The sequence below is a fragment of the Miniopterus natalensis genome, chromosome 6 (assembly GCF_054644295.1).
Source record: "Miniopterus natalensis isolate mMinNat1 chromosome 6, mMinNat1.hap1, whole genome shotgun sequence".
Lineage (NCBI taxonomy): Eukaryota > Metazoa > Chordata > Mammalia > Chiroptera > Miniopteridae > Miniopterus > Miniopterus natalensis.
Genome location: NC_142086.1, coordinates 20,804,966 through 20,824,253, shown reverse-complemented (window position 1 = coordinate 20,824,253; position 19,288 = coordinate 20,804,966). Strand labels below are relative to the sequence as shown.

At 38.3% G+C, this 19,288-nt stretch overlaps 1 protein-coding gene across 2 annotated transcripts in view; it reads right to left on the bottom strand.

The window, feature by feature from the left end:
* Positions 1-13,857: 13,857 nt before the first annotated feature.
* The window catches only part of CADM2 (cell adhesion molecule 2), a 995,556-nt gene continuing 990,125 nt past the window's right edge, over positions 13,858-19,288 (bottom strand). For both annotated transcript variants that reach the window (XM_087818103.1, XM_087818104.1), the window contains 2 exons: positions 18,171-18,296; positions 13,858-17,118 (listed from right to left, as the gene is read on the bottom strand). In XM_087818103.1, coding sequence (XP_087674229.1) covers positions 17,000-17,118; positions 18,171-18,296 — 245 coding nt within the window. In that variant the 3' untranslated portion in view covers positions 13,858-16,999. The remainder of the gene's footprint in view (positions 17,119-18,170; positions 18,297-19,288) is intronic.

Here is a 19,288-nt window from a genome sequence, read left to right as displayed (position 1 = left end):
TGATTGCTTTTGTGGTGCATTTATACAAGTTGTCCCATTAACAGGAAAACTGTATGACTCACAGAGCTGAGAAAATTTACTACTTGTCCTTCCCTAAAAACATTTTTTTTAGGTTTGTTTTTTTTTAGTCTTCACCCGAGGATATGTTTTCACTAAGTTTTAGAGAGTGAGGAAGGGAGCGAGAGAGAGAGAAACATCTATGTGAGAGAAACATCCATAGGCTGCCTCCCAGAAACGCACAGATTGAACCCAAAACCTAGGTATGTACCCTGTCCAGGAATCAAGCCTGAAAAACCCCTCAGTGTATAGGATGACGCTTAACTGGGCCACCTGGCCAAGCCTCCCTGAAAAACTTTTTCACCTCTGATCTTAAGCGTATCGTGAAAGTTACTGATATAAAAATAACTAAAAATTATATATGTATATATATATATATATATATATACATATATTTCTTTATAAACACAAAGCTGTATTAAAAATAGATTATACAGTACAAATCAAATGTATTAGTTATAGAAATAAATGTAATTGGGTTTTATGCATGTATTAAAATAAATATTTTCTAACTGGCTTTAAGCAAAACTTAATTCTATACTGTACACAAAAGAGACACTTAAAACAGGATAAGAGAGAAAGACTTAAATAAAGGAATGGGCAAAGATTTATCAGGCAAATAAAGACAGCAAGAAAGCAGAAGTTTTTATCCATATATCATATAAATAAATCTCAGGCCAAAAAGCATTATACAAGAAAAGGATAAGTTATAACACTAATGGCCACAAATCATTAAGATAATATAACAATACTTATACATGAAATATTTATTGATATCTATATATCAAAAACCACAGCAACCATGGTTTCTAGCTTCTACAGATTACTTTTAGAAATGAATGCTTGAGTTAGGCCAGACCAAGAGAGTTTGTCAGATTTTTGAAAAATTAATAATGTCAATAGAATCCAAAATTTGTTTTACTTCAATTTATTAGTAGCTTTGCAATGTAATGAATACATATTAAGCTCATGTTTTGTATTCTTTTATGAGATGGTCAGTCAGTGCAGCCACAAAAGGGGACAGAGGAGAGGCTCAGGAAAGGAAAAAAAGTCATCATAGTCACAGGTGCTAGAGACAGTAGGCACGGCACAGCATACGGCAAAGACACCAGGGTGGTCAGGAGGGAGTAGACAGGAGAGAGGGAAAAATATTAGGCCAGAGCCTTCATTTGAGTTTCCAAGGGAAAGGCAAGGCTGGGCAGCGTAAACAATTTAAAATTGATTAATTTAAATAATTGTATAGGGCTTTGGACTACAGGTACTCTAGTTATCTGGTCCTGGCCTTAGGGTGATTAAGGTAAAGGAATTTTACCTCCTGGGATGTATGCGCCAGACACAGTAGGTTTACAGTTGTAATACAAATAAATAATACAACAATTAATAAATAATACAAGAATAAACTCTGTTTCAGGTACCCACAACTGTAAGCCTTTTTTGCCCACCCCTGTATATGCAATATACTCCATTTGCATGGGCAAAGAGAGGGTCACAGTGATTGGGATATAAATGCCTCTTCTCTAGTCTCCCCACTCTCAGAATCAGAAGTGTGGACCAAAAAGGGGTTCTGTGGAAAGTAACCTCACAGGGTAATCAGATCATAAATTCCTAACTGGGTAGGTCATGGGTAGTCAGGCCCAGGCACATAACTTCTTTTTTTTTTTTTTTAAATATATCTTTATTGATTTCAGAAAGAGGATAGGAGAGGGAGAGAGAGAGACACAGAATCGAACCCCAATTGCCTGGATCCCAGGTCGGCGCTCAACTGCTGAGCCACACCCGGCGGGGCCCAGGCACATAACTTCTTTAGTAAGAAGGTTTATTTTTGCCTTAAGTAAGCCAGGTCCATTGTTTTTGTTTGTTTGTTTGTTTCTGAATCTAGGTTAACAGACCTTTGAAATATTTATAACCACCTCCAAGAAAACACGTAATCTTGTTAACTACCCTGTAATCTAATCCCCACCTAGTTTTCTCCCACCTTCATGTAATTTTCTTTAGGTTCCTTCCCTAAATTTCAAATGTGTAAAAGAAACTGTGAAACTGTCACTCTCCAGAGCATTGGAGGTCTTGCTTCCTGCCAAATGTCATCAGTTTGGCTCAAACAAAATCTTATAAAAATTCTTTACGGGTCTGGACATTTCTTACATCAACAGAAGTCAAGAGAGAGCTCCAAAGCTTCGCACTCTCCTAGAATAACCCACACTTTCCCTACACTGAATTCGCTAGGACCAATATAATCGTGTTTTTATCTAATTTAAGGCCTGCATCACACAAAAACCTCAAAACAACCTGGGTCTCCATCTTAATGACCATGCACAGCTGATGGCTGTTCTCCCCGCAGCCTTCCCAGAACCAGGCGGGAGGTAGAGTGGAGAGCCCCCGCCTTTATCTTTGGGGCTTGCAGACCATTTTCCCACCATCGCCCCTAATCCTGTTTTGCGCCTCCTCTCCTCAGATGACATCGCCTCTGCTTATCTGCCTCATCTCCTAGGCCCACAAACAACCCTTCCTTCCGCTTCCCAGCTCCCAGCTCACTACCACTCCTTGCAAGTCGGCAACAACCCCAGGAGGCTCCAGCATCTGCCCGACGGGAACCTGGACCCCAGGGCCCCCCCGCACTCAGGCCCTCAGGCTCCCCTCGCACATTTCACCGCTGCCAACGGGGGCGAGCTTCCAGAATCCAGAATGCCAAGCCCCCCACTTTCTTTCCATCTCATGGCCTCCACCCTCCAACTCCAACGACCCCTGGGTCCGCCCACGGGAAAAATCCACTGGGTCTACGACGTGCGCGTGTCCCCCCCACATTCCCTTTCTTCGCTGCTTGGTTTATCCTGCGCCGCTCCTCAGGAGCCACTGATAAGTGGCCTTTACTTTCCCAGCCCCTTATGGCGTCACCCCACTCACTGGTCAAAACCACTGACCTCAGTCCACGAGGAGCCGGCGTGCCGGCTGGGCCTGGGCCTGGGCCTGGGCTCGCCGCTGGGGCCTCCGGCTGGGGGCCTCCCCCTCCCCCGCGCGCCGCGGCTCAGCCTCCCGGTGGGTGCGGGGCGGGGGCAGGCGGGCGGCGCGGGGCGGGACCTGCGTGGCCCGCGGGTCCTGCGCGCGGCCGGCCTGGGGCTCTGCGCGCTGGCCCTCTCCAGCCCCGGCCCCGGCCCTGAGGACATGGGGTCCCCGTGGGCCCCTCGCTCCCGCCCCAGGCCCGGCCCTGCAGAAAGTCTCCCCCTCAGGGCGGCGCCCGCCCCAGCGCCCTCCCCACCTCTAAGGTCGGGACTCTGTGGGTCTCACAGCCTTTCTCTACAGGTTGGTGGTTAAGCTGCGTAATAGAAACACACACACACACAGACACACAGACACACACACACAGACACACACACACAGACACACAGACACACACACACAGACACACACACACAGACACACAGACACACACACACAGACACACACACACAGACACACACACAGACACACAGACACACACACACAGACACACACAGACACACACACACAGACAGACACACACACACACAGACACACAGACACACACACAGACACACACACAGACACACAGACACACACAGACAGACACACACACACACACAGACACACACACACAGACAGACAGACACACACACACACAGACACACAGACACAGACACACACAGACACACAGACACACACACAGACACACAGACACACAGACACACACAGACACACACACAGACACACACACAGACACACACAGACACACACACAGACACACACACAGACACACACACAGACACACACAGACACACAGACACACACACACACAGACAGACACACACAGACACACAGACACACAGACACACACACACACACAGACACACACACACACACACAGACACACACACACACACACACAGACACACACACACACACAGACACACACACACACACACAGACACACACAGACACACACAGACACACACACAGACACACACACAGACACACACAGACACACAGACACACACACACACAGACAGACACACACAGACACACACACACACACACACACACACACACACGTCTTACTTAAACGTGACCCTCGCTTCCTAAAGCCTTCTGTGGACACGCGCAGCGAGGCCCTCGTGCGGCAGGTGCTGCGCGTCCCCGTCGGTCACCCCGCCCGCTCGCGCCCCGGGTCTCGGAGCCCGGCCTCGTTCCGGCCTTTCTTTCCCCGCCCCGTCCTCTCTCCTCCTGGCTCAGTCGCTCTGCTTTCCATTTCCCTTATAAAATAAATAAAGCTCCTGGACACGCCACTTGTCCCATTAAATTGTCGTCTTCAGAAAATAATCCGAAATGATGAGCCACATCCCTTCCCCAAGTTACATAAAATAGCCCTGCGCCGGATGTTGTATTTGTGTGGTTTCGTTTATTTATTTTCAAAATAATGGACCAGCTTTTATTTCTGTAGTTGTTTCATTGCTCACACTGAGGTTAGAACATTAAAAAAAAATAAAGTGAATGTTAATCTCCAAGTAACTTTTGCCTTAGGATTTTGAACCGGTACCACGACCTGTGTGTCTCTCCTGAAAGAAAAGGGAAGACTTACAGCATCTTTAACCAAAACAGAGAAGAAGTCCTATTTCCACAGTCTCCCAAAACACCCACTAAAACAAGGCATCTGAAGATAGTCCAAGGTCATTCTGAAGATACTTGGAGACAATGTATTTTTGCTATATTATTAAAATAGTAAGGAGTGACTGCTTCATAATTTGCAGAGCTCCCTACAAAATGAAGATGGGACACACTTTGTTAAAATAAAAACAAACAGAAAACCCCTTTCCTCTCTGTACTTTCTCAGTCAACCTGTAGTCCTGGTTTTTATTTGACATTTAATGTGGCTCTCCCTAGGGCACAAGGACATGCACAGGGTCCTCGTGAAACTCCACACTTGGGACAGTGACATCCTGGCCAAACCTCGGCCCCCTGTGCCTGGGCGCCCATCTGGGCCCTGGGCTGCAGTGCCCACCTGGCATTAGCCGGGAAGCGCCTACCCAAGAGCCTGTCCTTAGGAGCAAAGAGGGTGAGAGGCAGGATCCCATAGGGGCTGAAGCTCTGAGCCCCCAGTCCATGACCCCATGACCCCACAGGACTTCACTTACAAAACAGGTTCTAAGATAAAACTGTTACAAACTTCAAGACGGCCACCGGCCACCGTAGGGCATTAAACCCCAAACACGAGGCCCCATTTGAAGTTTGATGTCCTGGGTGACTCTACTAATCACCCATCCATGACGCCAGCCCTGATAGTAAGCAAGGGAGTATGGCTTCACCTAACAAGTCATTCCACGTAAGAACAAGGATTGCTTAAGATTATAAATGTAAGCAGACGCCTAACTATTTAAATTTGGGTTTAAACTGATTCATATTTTTACATATGACAAAATGTGACACTTTTTTTTCAATAAATGGAGTCTGTTGCTTTAGTTTGCTTGTAATGTTGGGGTTTGACCATCGATGCTAAGATAGTTTCCACAGGTATTTCAGGGGCCTTGCCTCCAGAGCTTCAAATCGATTTGTAAAGTAAATTGGGAAAGTGCATTTATTTTCACTATGCGCTCCCCAACGTCTTTATGCTCCCCTGGAATATCCAAAACCTCTTTTGTTAGAAAGTCTTTCAGTTCTAGCCTCCATGAATTATTGCGTTCCCAAATTGTTCCTTTCTCCTCTACATACCCCCATTAAAAAAAATCAATCTCTGTTTAGCTTCCTACTTACTGTCAGCAACCTCATTAAACACAATTTACATCACAATTGTATTTTAATCATTCAGTTGTGAGGACACTAAGAGAAGCTGAGACTCACAAAACTTAGCAGTGGTGACTCTAAGATTCCTGCAATACAGGTTATGCTTTGATGGGGGAACATGGCTAACAGTGCTCTGCAAACCATGCTGGGAAAGGACACTCTGACTTATGTGTTCCCAGTGGCAGAAAATTACACCATAAAGAGGCAGTGGAGTTCAGTAATTAGACTTATGCTCTAAATCTCTCTTCCACTAAGTTGGCATATATGTGACCTCTCGAACTGGAGTTTCCTCTTTTGCAAAATGTGGTTCTAGTTTCAAATAATTTTTCAAAATTATCTTCTAGTGGGAAAATGATATTTCTTTGTCTCTGGAGAAACAGAAGACATTTGAATTTAGGGAATCCCATAGTTGGAAAGGCAGCCCTCTACTCTCTCTGAATCTGAGTGTGTGCGTGTGTGTTGGGGAGGGGCAGTGGAGAAGATTCCCACATCTACCAATTTTCTGACACCGGATGCATGTCCTACAGTTAACTCAGTGCTGACACGAACTGCCTTGAGTTAGTGCAGGCCCCGCAGGTGAAGGGCTCAGTCTCATAAGACTGCCAGACGTCAGATGTCAACTGCAAGTCCCCAGGTTACCTACAACTTCTGTCTGACTTGGCAACAAATCAGAGGTTTCCACAACCTCCTCCTCAGTTTTGATCATTTGCTACAACGACACAGAGAACTCAGAAAAACTAGATTACAAAGGATATAACTCAGGGACAACAAGGTGGAAGAGCTGCACAGGGCAGGGTGTGGAGAAAGGGGGACATGGCTGTGTTCTCTCCCCCAGTTCTCAGCACCTTCACGTGTTCACCAGCCAGAAAGCTCTTGTAACCCCATACTTCAGGAATTTTTAATATCCCCATACTTCAGAGATATTTTCACCATTACATAGGCATGATTGATTAAATCTTTGGCCATTGGTCATTGCCTCAACCTCCAGCCCCTTTCCCCTTCCAGAAGTCCAGGGTTGGGGCTACAAATTTCAACCCTTTAACCTCCTGGTTGGTTCCCCTGGCAACTAGCCTCCATCCTGAGGCCATCCAGGGACCTTCAGACACCAGTCATCTCTTAACACACAAAAAGCTATTTGTCATTTCTGGAGATTCCAAGGATTTTAGGAGCTGTATGCTAGGAAACAGGAGGGGAGAGTGATATTCCAATACCTTAGTATTAAGGTTATAGGCAGTGGCTGGGTATAAGAAAAAATGAATGAGAAATGCTTCTACAGCTGGGAATGGGATGCTTTTAGTGTAAGGCTATAGGCAGATTCTTAGCCTGGAGATCATGGTTAGGCTTAAAATGTACCCCAATCTCTAAGCAAAGTACTGTGTGCACGTCCTATTTTACATGATGCCATCAGATTAGCAGGAAAAACCTTTAAGGAAAATATGATTTAAAATACTAATGCCTTCGATGACATATATAGGCCAAAGAAAGGACTTTGGTGTCACATGATACACTGCATGTGTTATTCAGTGCTTAGGATCAGGAAATAGCCTGCGGCATAGGATTCAATTTATAGCAAAAGGGACAAAGTTGATAGGTTTATATTTTCATGGAAACAGATCCAATTTTAAAGAGTTACTTTACTGAAACAAAGGGACACGGAATTGGTAGAAAATGTGGGTAAAATGGAAATCCTTAGATCCCCCAATCCACCCTTTTCCCCACCATGTAGCCTTCAGATTTTATGGGATCCTTGACACTTTTAGATCCCATTTCATAAAGCTTCTTTGATCTCTGGCAGAAGGGTAGTAGGACATGTTCCCATTAGATAAAATTGCAAACAGATAAAACCTTCAGAAAATTTCCAATTCTCTTTTAATCATTGTTTATCCAAACATATTGAAAAAATTCCCACATCCTGATATTCTCTTAATTTGGGAGAAAAAAACACATATATTTCTGACATACCAATTTTACTAATTTAATGTTTTCAAATCTTATGCTGTTTTCCAGCATTATTTTTTTAGTTTAAAATGCCTGCACCACATTATTATTGTATACCAACTCCAATCTATGTGAAAATGTATTCCTTAAATTTGTCATGTGTTCATATCATATGCACCCTCCATCTGTGTAAGAATTTAGTTTAGAAAGACAAAACATATTATAGTTTTGATAGTATGCACAGGACACATGTTTTTGGTACTTTTAATAATGTACTGACTCTGGTCATTGTTGTGGCAACTCTATAGAAAATAAATTTTCTAAATTTTCTGTCACAATAAGGTATTAGCTTACTAATCAGATCTATTTTTTAAACATCAACACAGAAAATATTTAGAGAGAAATATTGATCAAATTTGAGACCATGAACAGTGGTGGAAAGATAGGCTATTCGTTTGTTTTCCAGTTTGATTAAATCAGAAGATTCCTTTCATAATGTTTATTTATTTTTTATATTTTATTGTTATTGTTGACATTATTACAGATGTCCCTCATTTCCACCCCCCTTTGCTCACCTCTATGAAGACCCCACCCTCCCCTTCCACTGGCCATCACCACCCTGTTGTCTATGTCCATGGGTTATGCATATGTGTATAATCCCTTCACCTTCTTTTATCCAGTCCCCCCTCCCACCTCCCCTCTGACATCTGTCAGTCTGTTCCATGTATGCATGTCTCTGATTCTATTTAGTTTGTCCATTTGTTTATTAGAGTCTACTAATAAAAAAAAATACACTTTACTTTTATTAGTAGAAATTCCTCCCTCCTCCCTCCAACATAGGAATGCCAAAAATACAGAAGATGGTTATTTTTTGGAAGGATAATTTAATTATTAATGGGTTGTGAAGGTCTGGGCATAAAACACTGTACTCAGGTGCATGAAGGGGACTGACTTGATATACTTATAGTAGATGTTCAATAGTCATGTTTTGAATAAATGACATGCAATGCAGAGCAGCAATAAGTGGCATTTAAAGTGCAAACAGAAAACTGCTTTTTCCCTTAATCTTTTTTCCATATATTTTTTATTTGCTAGGTTTTAAAATACTAGGGGGAAAAAAGAACCCTTACATTTCTCAAAACAAATAAAGTAGGATTTGAAACAAATTTTAAACTCTATACTTCCTGGAACTTCTTGTTTTAAAGGGGTGTGCAGTTCTTTTTAGCATCATCCCAGGATTGTCAGGTAATGAAGGTCTCTCTCTTAGATGTAAAGAGCTATGCAATTACTACGAACACCTAGACTTAATGCTATCCTTTAGTGAACTATACCAAGTAGAATTTCCAGTATGCCGCCTTGATTAAAAAAAAAAAAAAGTCAAAGGATATTTTGACAGAAATAACAATTCTCTTCATGAAAACATAGAATTAATTGATCTAGGTGTATATGGTTGTAGAGCTTAATAAGAGTGCACATTTGGGGTGTCATAAAAAAACATGCTTATGAATTTCAAGCTGTGTTGAATTTGACCTTCAATACAGTATCAAATTTGCTAACACGTATCACAGGGCTTCTTTTGTTAAGAAAAAATGAATTAAATAAAATGTTATTTAATAAAATAAACCAGATACAAAATCTTGCTTTGTATTTACAGATAAATTTTAATGGAATATTTCATGGTCTAACACAAATATCAGACCCAATGACACTAATTCTTGTATAGCCTTTGGCTTACCCTGTATAACAAAATCTGTTAATTAAAGTAGACTATAAAATACCTTATGGTAAGTGAACTTCCAAAGACACAAAGAAAATCCTCCAGAAATTTAAAAGCTTATCTCAAATTCTTATTGGCATAAACTTAGGATGGATATATTATTGATTGCATTATCTTAGGTGATTGAAATATATACTAGAGTGTGAAAATTAAAAAAAAAAAAATAGGTGTAGGTATTTTTGCTTCCATCCGTAGTCAACATTAGTAAACAGATATGAGTGAATGTAAAATTACAGAGTTTTGAAATTTTGGCAATCTCAAGCAAATTTCCCTAAGCCAGCAACATTTTTTAACCCTTAGCATATTACAAAGTTCATATAGTCCAAGGAGTAACAACTAAAGGTTGAACAAATAAGAACATTTATTTTATTACTGCTTAAATTTTAAAACTTCCATTTAGAAACTTACAAGAAAATGGGCATCACTGAGGAAATCTAAAATAAATGAATGATGTATGCAGTTCAAAACAGATATGCAAAGTAATGTGTCTGGCAAAAAAGGAATATGTTTCGTAAATCTTTAATAAACTTTCAGTGGGGAAAAAGAAAGTTCCATCTTCCAATGTCTATTTTCAAGCCTAAGAAAATGAACTAAATGAGTAGACAATTCAGTAATGTCCAACAGATAACTAAAATTCAAATTTTATTTTTCCATACGTATCGGACAATTTTTTTTCTGACAAGGCTTTACTGAAAGATGAATCGCAAATGGAAGCCCTGTAAGAATGTTTATACGAATTGTACATGACATATTTTAAGCGTCACTAAGTACACATTGAATACTTTGTAAGTATATAGGCATATCAACATGCAAGTGTCATGTACCTAACATTACAATATGCATTTTGTTTTTTGAAAATGTTATTGATAACAGTAGATTCAATAACTGTGCAATATGCTTGATTTTGATGGATCTTCTTTACAGCATATAATTTTTTATGCTGTCAGAAATATACCCTTCCAACAGTTATGAATTTCATATCATATAAATAGAACATTTTATTTTTGAAGCTACATTACTGGGAACACCTGCATTTCTTGAGTAAAATTTTCAGAGATAAGTCTTTAAATTCTTTTTAACATGGCAGACTTGTTCCAATGTTGGTTGTATTGAAATATTTATGATAAAAATGGAGCTTTCTTGAGGGAATATTTTTTGGTTGAATGAAAAGCAAAACAACCAATTCACAAACATTGATGTGAACTAAATATGAAGAAAATGGGTTAGTAATCCCAAACTCATACATCCTTGGGTTACTACTTAACTGCATCATTGAATCTACAATAGGTACAACAGGTACAGTGGAATAAATTTGTAAGATTAAAATTTTATACATTTATAAGGAGGAAGAGTACTCGTTTTGAAAAATGTCTAAATTATTCTTCTATATATGAGAATCCTTCAATACATTAGAAACACAGAGAAAAGCAAAAAGAGATAATTCAGTTATATTTCATAGTTTTTTTCTAACCAACTGGTAAACACTGCTTTCAATCATCAAATATTTTATTGCATATAACTTTCACTATCAGCAAATATAAAGAGAAAAGTGGCTACTAGTATCATGTACAAAGAAAAGCATCTGAAGAAAGAAAACATCTGAGGTTTGCCAGTACTGTGTAGAGAGTGTACTGTGGCATTGCAGACCGCACTTGGAAGTCCGTGTAGGAATCACTGCTGTTCTGACCCTGGATGTAGGAAAAGTGCTTAAGTGCTGAGCCCTGGTAGGTTTTCCTTTTGCCCCTGCAATCTTCAAATATCTTTTAATTTTTCTTCTTTTGAAATATACAGCATATTTCATAGGGGGAAAATAGTGCGTTTTTTTTGTTTGTTTTTTTTACATCTTTTTCACACTTGGGCTCATTCTCTCCAAAATAACCATACATTTCTTGTAACTCGCATATACATATATATGTGTGTGTGTGTATATATATATATATATATACACACACACACATATATGGAAGAGATTATAAAGATTAGATTAAATATTATTTATAACATAACCACATAACATAGAAACATCTTTAACTTCAAGCATATATTATAGATTTAACATCATAATTTGAGATTTTTTCTTGTATCTTTTTTTTTTTCCTAGAGGAAGATCTGCTTTTAAAATGTAACTTCCTTTTAGAATAATTAAATTACATCATTTGAAAAATTCATATGTCTATGCAGACAAAATAAAGTGGACATTTGTGGCAGTACTTTGCATTCATTATTTAGAGATTATTTGTTAATAAGGAGGCAGCCTTAAATGCTTAAATTTTTGCCTCACATAGATAACACTGCTTGGGAAAATAAACTATATTTATAATTTTTACTTAAAAGCACAGCATTAATTCATAAGAAATCATATTTTAAATATTAAATAAATAGATTGAACTGCAAAGTGTTGCCGCTTAAATTATTTTTTTAATCAACACAATCATATTACATTGAAATATTAAATCGGCATGAGAAGAGCTATCCTTATAAAGTCACAATACTTTGCCTACAGAAAAAATTAATGATAGAAAGGGAAAAATAAATGCAGATCCATACACTATTGAATACACTAAAACAAGTTGGCTTTTGAGAATTCCCAGGGTGTGGGCAGCAGACGTTATGACAGCCCCCAAAGAGTACTTCTGGGATGTCTTGTAAATAATTATTTCTTCTATTTATATTGAAGTATCATAGCCCATGTTAAAAGTGAGAGGTAGAAGGATTATTGTAAGTATGCATGGCAGAGAACTTACCAGCTATCCAATAACTATTGCATTCAATATTAATAATGCTGATGAGTTTAGAACCCATTCTTACATGTTGTCCCCTTTAGACCTGTTTAGAATCTTGCTACTTTCAATCCATTGCCTTTGGAAGGGTATAAATGCAAAGGGTATGTTTGGGTAGAAAGGGAGAGAAAGGAAAAAAAAAAATAGAAAAAAGAAAATGCAAAAAAAATTTTGCTAAGAAATAGTGACTTTACCTTAAAGGTACCTGTATATTTGGTTGAATAAATTTGTACTTATAAGAGTGCCACAATTCATTAAAACATACACACATTTCAAAGACGTTTAAGAATTCTACGTTGAATTGGATATAAACCAAAGTTTCTTTCTCTCCAGAAAGGCTAAAAACTAGGCCAAATAATTTTATTGTGTCACGTAAATGATTAAGAAAGAAAAACTTAACATTTTGCTTAGTCAGTTGTATTTTTAATTAATGATTTAGTATGTGGGAAGTGAAGATTAGCAACCTCTTGGATCTTGTTGAAGAATTCTTTAAAATCCCTTTGCATTAACTATCCAGCAATAGAATTGCAGATATTGCACTGAGTATATTTCAATATTGCCAATGTATATTTCAAAAGAAATTCTATTATCTACACTAAGATTTCCTCTTTCCCAATATTCAAAATGCATATTATAATTACATGGGTTTCGAACATCCATACACAGCAAGTACAAGATACTTACATGTACGTACACTGTAGTTACCTATATTTTGCATAGTTTTTAGTGTGTACTTTGTGCCACTTAATAAAAAGCATTACTCAGTAATTGTCTTTAGGTGTTTCTTTTACTTCAGCTGTAGTTGCCAGTTGTTTTACGTTTGTTTTGTTTTGTATATTTAACACAGGTTACATTTGCAAAGGGGGATACTATTGGGCATTTGTAGAAGGCTCTAATTAGTAATATGGCCAGGAAGTTTCAGTAGGATATGAGGTTTTTCATTTTCTCCACAATTAAAAACCTAATGTGACATTTTATATTTATCGTTCATTTAATTATCCTTTAAGTCCAAAGAAAAGGGAAGAGTATTTTAAACGTTCCCCTTGGTAACACTTTGCAATAAGTGGCACTATATTACACGACAACTGCTATATTACATGGAAGAACCGTCACGTCACAGCCGCTGTACATGTGCCTATGTGGAATCTCAATGCTGTTACAACCATGAGGAAAGAATTACAAGTGAACTTGTCCTTTTAATTGAGATATTTATATATTTTTACAAAAAAATAAAAGTAAATGAGGTGTTAGCTTCTTTGCCATATTTAGGAAAGTTAGTTTTCTTTCTCTATTTTTTATTTTAATTGTGGGGTTTCAATGCAAGATTAAGCATCTTGAATCAATATGAGATCATCCAGTTTCTAGATTAAACGCCAATATCAGGTTCCTTAAACTGCTTCTTGAATTCTCTGGTAAAAGAAAACAAGTTGAAATCAATCAGTCTCTCTCTGTCTCTGTCTCTCTGTCTCTCTCTCTCTTGCTCACACACACGCACACACACACGCACACACACACGCACACACACACACACAGACGCACACACACCCCTCAATGCTCTGCTCACGCTCACTGTCTTTGCTCTTGCACTCACAGACTTTCCTTTTTCTTCCTAATTTTGATAATTGTTCTATCTAGGACACTCGAAAACAGTAAAAACAAAAAGAAAAAAAATGCTCCTTACAGTTTTTTGATGAAGAACAATTTACACTGTAAACAGTACACTGGCAGAGAATAGCTACTTTTGGTAAAAAGTAATGTCCCATGTTCTACGAGGGGCATGTGTGTCCGTGTGTCTGACCGCTCCTTCCACCGCGTCCGCAGCTACGGTGCTCACTGAGCGGAGACGGGATTTGGCTCTGGGTGTGCAAGCGTGCGTGTTTCAGACACTGCAGCTGACATGGTTCCATTTAAAAATGCTATTTCATTTTATTCTGAAATTTATAGAAATAAGCAGCTTTTACATTTTATTGTTTTTGTTTGGTAGAAATAAAATAATTTTTAGGAATGGGAATAATATGATTCCATTGCTATTTTTTTCAGTAACTAAAAATGATACCTAATTCAAATCTATCTATTTTAACTGACAAAATATTTGATTGCAGCCCACATATCATAATATACCAGTTAGTTTCTTTTTAAGGAGTTCTAATGAGCTTTTATATTACTCCAAAGGGTTAAAGAATAAAAAAAATCTTGAAATGCGACCAATTTTGGATTTCTAATTTTACAGTGTTATAAATAATGATCGAGTTATTTAGGAAACGATTTAGCAGTTGGAGCAAAGTAGAATATAGACTAAATGAAGAGAGATGTAAATGCATGAATGGAGAGTAGCAATTTTGTAAGTGCATCCTGAAATTAGGCTTTAAATAGTAATTGATGAGGCAGTTTATACAACTTACTTCTGTAATAAGAACCTTTCCATTTGTCCTAACAGGATGAATTTTGCCTTGTGGAGTCTTTCTAAAGATTATGCATCGAAAGATATGAACAGTTTACAAACCTATTCTAGTTTCAATGTGTCTAGTAGCACCTACCTGATCCTCTCAAACTACCATACTATAGTAACATATTATTGCATTTTTCCACAGATGGTATGAATTGAACTGTAAAAACAAGCATGCAATCACATCAATGCAGACTTATTTCCTTAAAATGTCATACTGTATATGATTTATTATGTTAACACTCAACCACATCATATTATTTATGTTCTGTATATTCTGAAAAAGTGCTGCTTGACTGACATCATCCTTTTCTTTTGTAAGAAATCAACAAGATAAATGCTTCAACAATTAAAAAAAAAGCAATTTAAAACTCTAACGCCTTTAAAAGATTTAAACTTTTATGATAAATAATCTAAGATACAGCACCCCTGTCTTTCATCGGCTATGAACACATGATGTCGTACTCAAACATTCTCACTTCCCCAAAATAAATTCCGAGAAATTATCTTCAAAACCATAGGCCATCATGCTTTGACATCACAAGTATAGCTACCATATCGTCATATTTGTTTTCTTCTTAAAGGTGCAATGCTTGTGAATGGGAAAATAATTTTTATCTAACTGGATTTTTAAATCTTTAGCATATAATAAGTGTAATGAGAACTAATCTAACAACATTGTATTTTACTAGAAGAAATAATATGACTTTAGATGGACTCTGTCATATTTAAGAATACAGCATTTCTTAATGGTTTAAGTACACCAAAATTTCAGAAATAATCCAGAGAAAGAGACTTTCACCTTGGAGGTAAAAGCATGGCAGAAATTCTCTATCACTCACTGTTTCATAAGTTTGTACCTCACAAAATGCATAGACAGGAATTTAATATAAAGAATTAGTTCATTTATACAGAAAACATATCTTAAACACTTCTTTTTGGCAAACCAACATAGGTAAGCAGCTCTGGAACTGCCAAATTAAAATTTGTAAATTTTTAGCAAACTAAGAGTTTATTTTTAGGTTATTATACTATTGTGGTTGTAATTTAAAACCTGAGGCTGTGCACTGGTTGTTAGCTTAAAATTACCTTTCCTTATAACATTGTGCTTCCATTGTATAACAAATAAAAATTAACAGGAACTAGAAAAATTTGTTGTTGAACAGTGCTAGGACATACAGACAAAATACTAATACATGTTATCTACTTATAATATTGGTTTAAGTAATATCTAAAGGGATATAATGGACATTAGAAAATGCTTACTTATGATTGAATTACCTACAGCCAAAAAAGTTAAATATGTATCAAATAATGTTTAATTGGATTTATTATATGCACTATATACAGATACTAAAATGTTTCAAAATTGTGCCCTATGGATACTTCGATTTTGCTTAGGAAGGTGAGTCGTTATGGAGCAAATAAATTACAGAATCAAATCAGATAAATGAATGAAATTTTTGTGATTCCCGAAGCAGTAAAATGTTTGTAACGGTTTATTGGTAAATGAAGCTAAAATAACCTAATGGTGAGAGCTGTATAATTATATAAGATACTATGACATGATTACAATTCATAGACATGGCTCCTGTATCAAATACTGTATTTTTAAATAGCAAATTGATACAGCTTTACCAGTATATCACAAACAGTCCAGAATCTATACTACAGTTTTCAGTTTGTGTTTTCTAGGGCATATGTTTCCGAACATGTCTTTGAAGAGAGACATGTAGAAAATATTGTCTGTAAACCTCTAATGTCTCATTAAACTTAAGCACATTAGCTCTTTACCTAATCCTGTCTCTTGTGAAAGCTGTCCAATGGCAAACTAAGTCCATGATTTAAAGGGGGTAAAAAATGAGGGGGGAAAACCAACTCTGCATACATTTTTTCAATGTATAAAAACAATTCAATACCATGATCCAAGGAGATGATTAACATTGTTAAGGCTGTATATTCAAGCACTGTATGTTAAAAGAGCAATGGTGTGGAATTTAGGCAGTAAGAAATGTCCTGCATTATGGATGGTACAGTAATTAAAGAATGATGCTTTCGACAGCTGGTTGCTGGTATACACTGGCTACTGATAGCAGTACGGTATGGAAGTTAATAAAGGTAGCAGAGGATGGTAGAAATGAATTCTGAAAGATGACAGCCAGTTTTCTCCAGCAGCCAGCCTGGTGAGCAAAACTCAGAATCTTGGCCTGCGTTTTAAATGAAATACTCTTTTTTCTCTTCAGCATTGACTTGGCTGCCTTCAGCATTGATAATGGCTGTGTCAGCATCCGGTGCATCTTCAGCTCCTTTAGCTTCATTTGTTAAATATGTTCCTGTTGGTATTGGAAGGAAAATATGTTAGTTCTGGGAGACTGGTAAACAGCCAGCATTAAAGCTGCATTCGTTTAGGAAGGAGCTTGGGCCAGATTTCTTATATGTTGGGACATATGTGAGGTGTAATAAACCTCACAATTCACCCTTCTAAATTTGCACACTTTCTTTCAGCTTTTAGGTAAATGTTGTAGATGAAGCCGTGACCAGGTTAACTGGAGGTAACAGCCAAACTGGAGCGGGGAATGAGTGCTCTGATTTCTTTAATGATGGATACGGACGACGTGATCCACGCAGCTGTGGCAATCAGGGCCCTTTGTTAAGATGTTGGTAATGATCACATCAACTGTGTCACCGTTCCTTTTGGTGACTCCACTTAAAAGTAGATTATATCAATAGTTTGCTACCTAGCCCATTAGAAAAACATTTTCCTCACTAACATGGCCACATGTGTGTCCATAAACCTACAAACAAAAACAGTGACCAACTGCTTAATGCTATAGTTGAATTTCAGTTCTAGAAATAAATTACAAACTTGCTTCCGTTTTCTCCCCCTTAAACCAGTGACCTACTCTGTGATCTTTGGCTATTGGCTAAACATTATTTAGCTAAGCCAACTTAACTTTATTTTAAAATGTTTTTATTATTGATTTTAGAGAGAGAAGAGGGGAGAGGGAGAAAGACTCACACACATCTATGCAAGAGGGCGACATGGATGGGCTATCTCTTGCATGCCCCCTACTGGGGATCAAGCCACAACCGGGGCATGTGCCCCGAGGGGGAACCAAACCAAGGACATCTTGGTGCATGGGATGAATCTCAACCAACTGAATCACACTGTCACACTGGCCACGGATAAATCAACTTAACTTTAAAGTTGAGTAAAATAATCAAGTATTCCTTGAAATACTTTAGTATTTAGATCTCTCTCTCTCTCCCCCTCTCTCCCTCTCACCCCCCCCCCCAATGCACACTCATATAATATGTCATGGTAAAGCGAGTCTTTAGAATTTTTTTGGTCAAAGTTAAGAATACTTTATGAAATATAACCCACCTTTATGTCTTGCCAGATATCGACCAAGCAGAAATATAGAGCACAGCGTGACAAATACAACTACAGCCACTATTCCTCCTATAAGAGCGTGATCAGGGCCAGCCTGGCCAGCCAGAGCATTGGGGTCTAGAAAAGACAAGAAAACATTGCTTAAGTTAGTGTTATTTAGTCAGGGAGCACATACCTGCATTAGCATGAGTGATTGGAAATTAACATACACTAATAAGAAAACAGTTTCATTAATGAGTATTATTACACCAGTTACCTAGTCATCAATATTTATAGCGTATCTATAATATTTATTGTGTACCTATAACGTACAAAACGCCTGGCAGTATCACATTTGCCACATTAGTCACTTGCTATTGAGTTTGCATTTTGGAGAGAGGCTGGAGAGACAAATCCACACAGATGATTTCGCATAGTTTTATGCCTTTCGTTTCCTCTCTTCTCCATCTGAAAATCTCTCTGTGCGTCTTTTAGTGAGATCAACACAATTATACCATTTTTTAAATGAAACTATGTCATGGGAAAGGATGGGGCTGGAGATGGTAACTTGGGTTTTATCGTTATATAAGTGTTATTTAAAGCTATAAAAGTTGATAAGTTCCCTAGAAGAGTGAGTCTAGATAAAGGAAAGGGTCTCAAAACCGAGACCTGAAAAACTCGCGTATTTAAAATCTAGGAAGAGGAAGAGCTGCCGGCCGAGCAGACGGAGGGAGACAGAGACAGGGGGGCTGGTGGAAAAGATCCTGAGAGTGCACTCGGGCTGATCAAAAGGAAGAATGAACTTCGGGGAGACAAGGGAATCGCAGATGGTGTGAAATATTGATAGAGGAGGAGAATGAATACTCGGCACTTGCAGCCTCAGAGGAAGTGCTTGGAAAGAGACAGGCTCATCATATACTTTTACATTCCCTTGTAGTAAGATGCAGAGGAAAGACATGAGCCTAGGAAACAATAGCCAGTTTTCAAGCAGAGATGGAAAAGATCAAAAGAGAGCCCCGACACCGGGGTACCGGAAAGTCTGAGAAATCAACAATTTCTAGAAGTTGCACAGTAAGAAGTCAGACGGAGCGAAGCTTTGAGCAACAGAGCCCACCAAGGCTCAGCAAGCG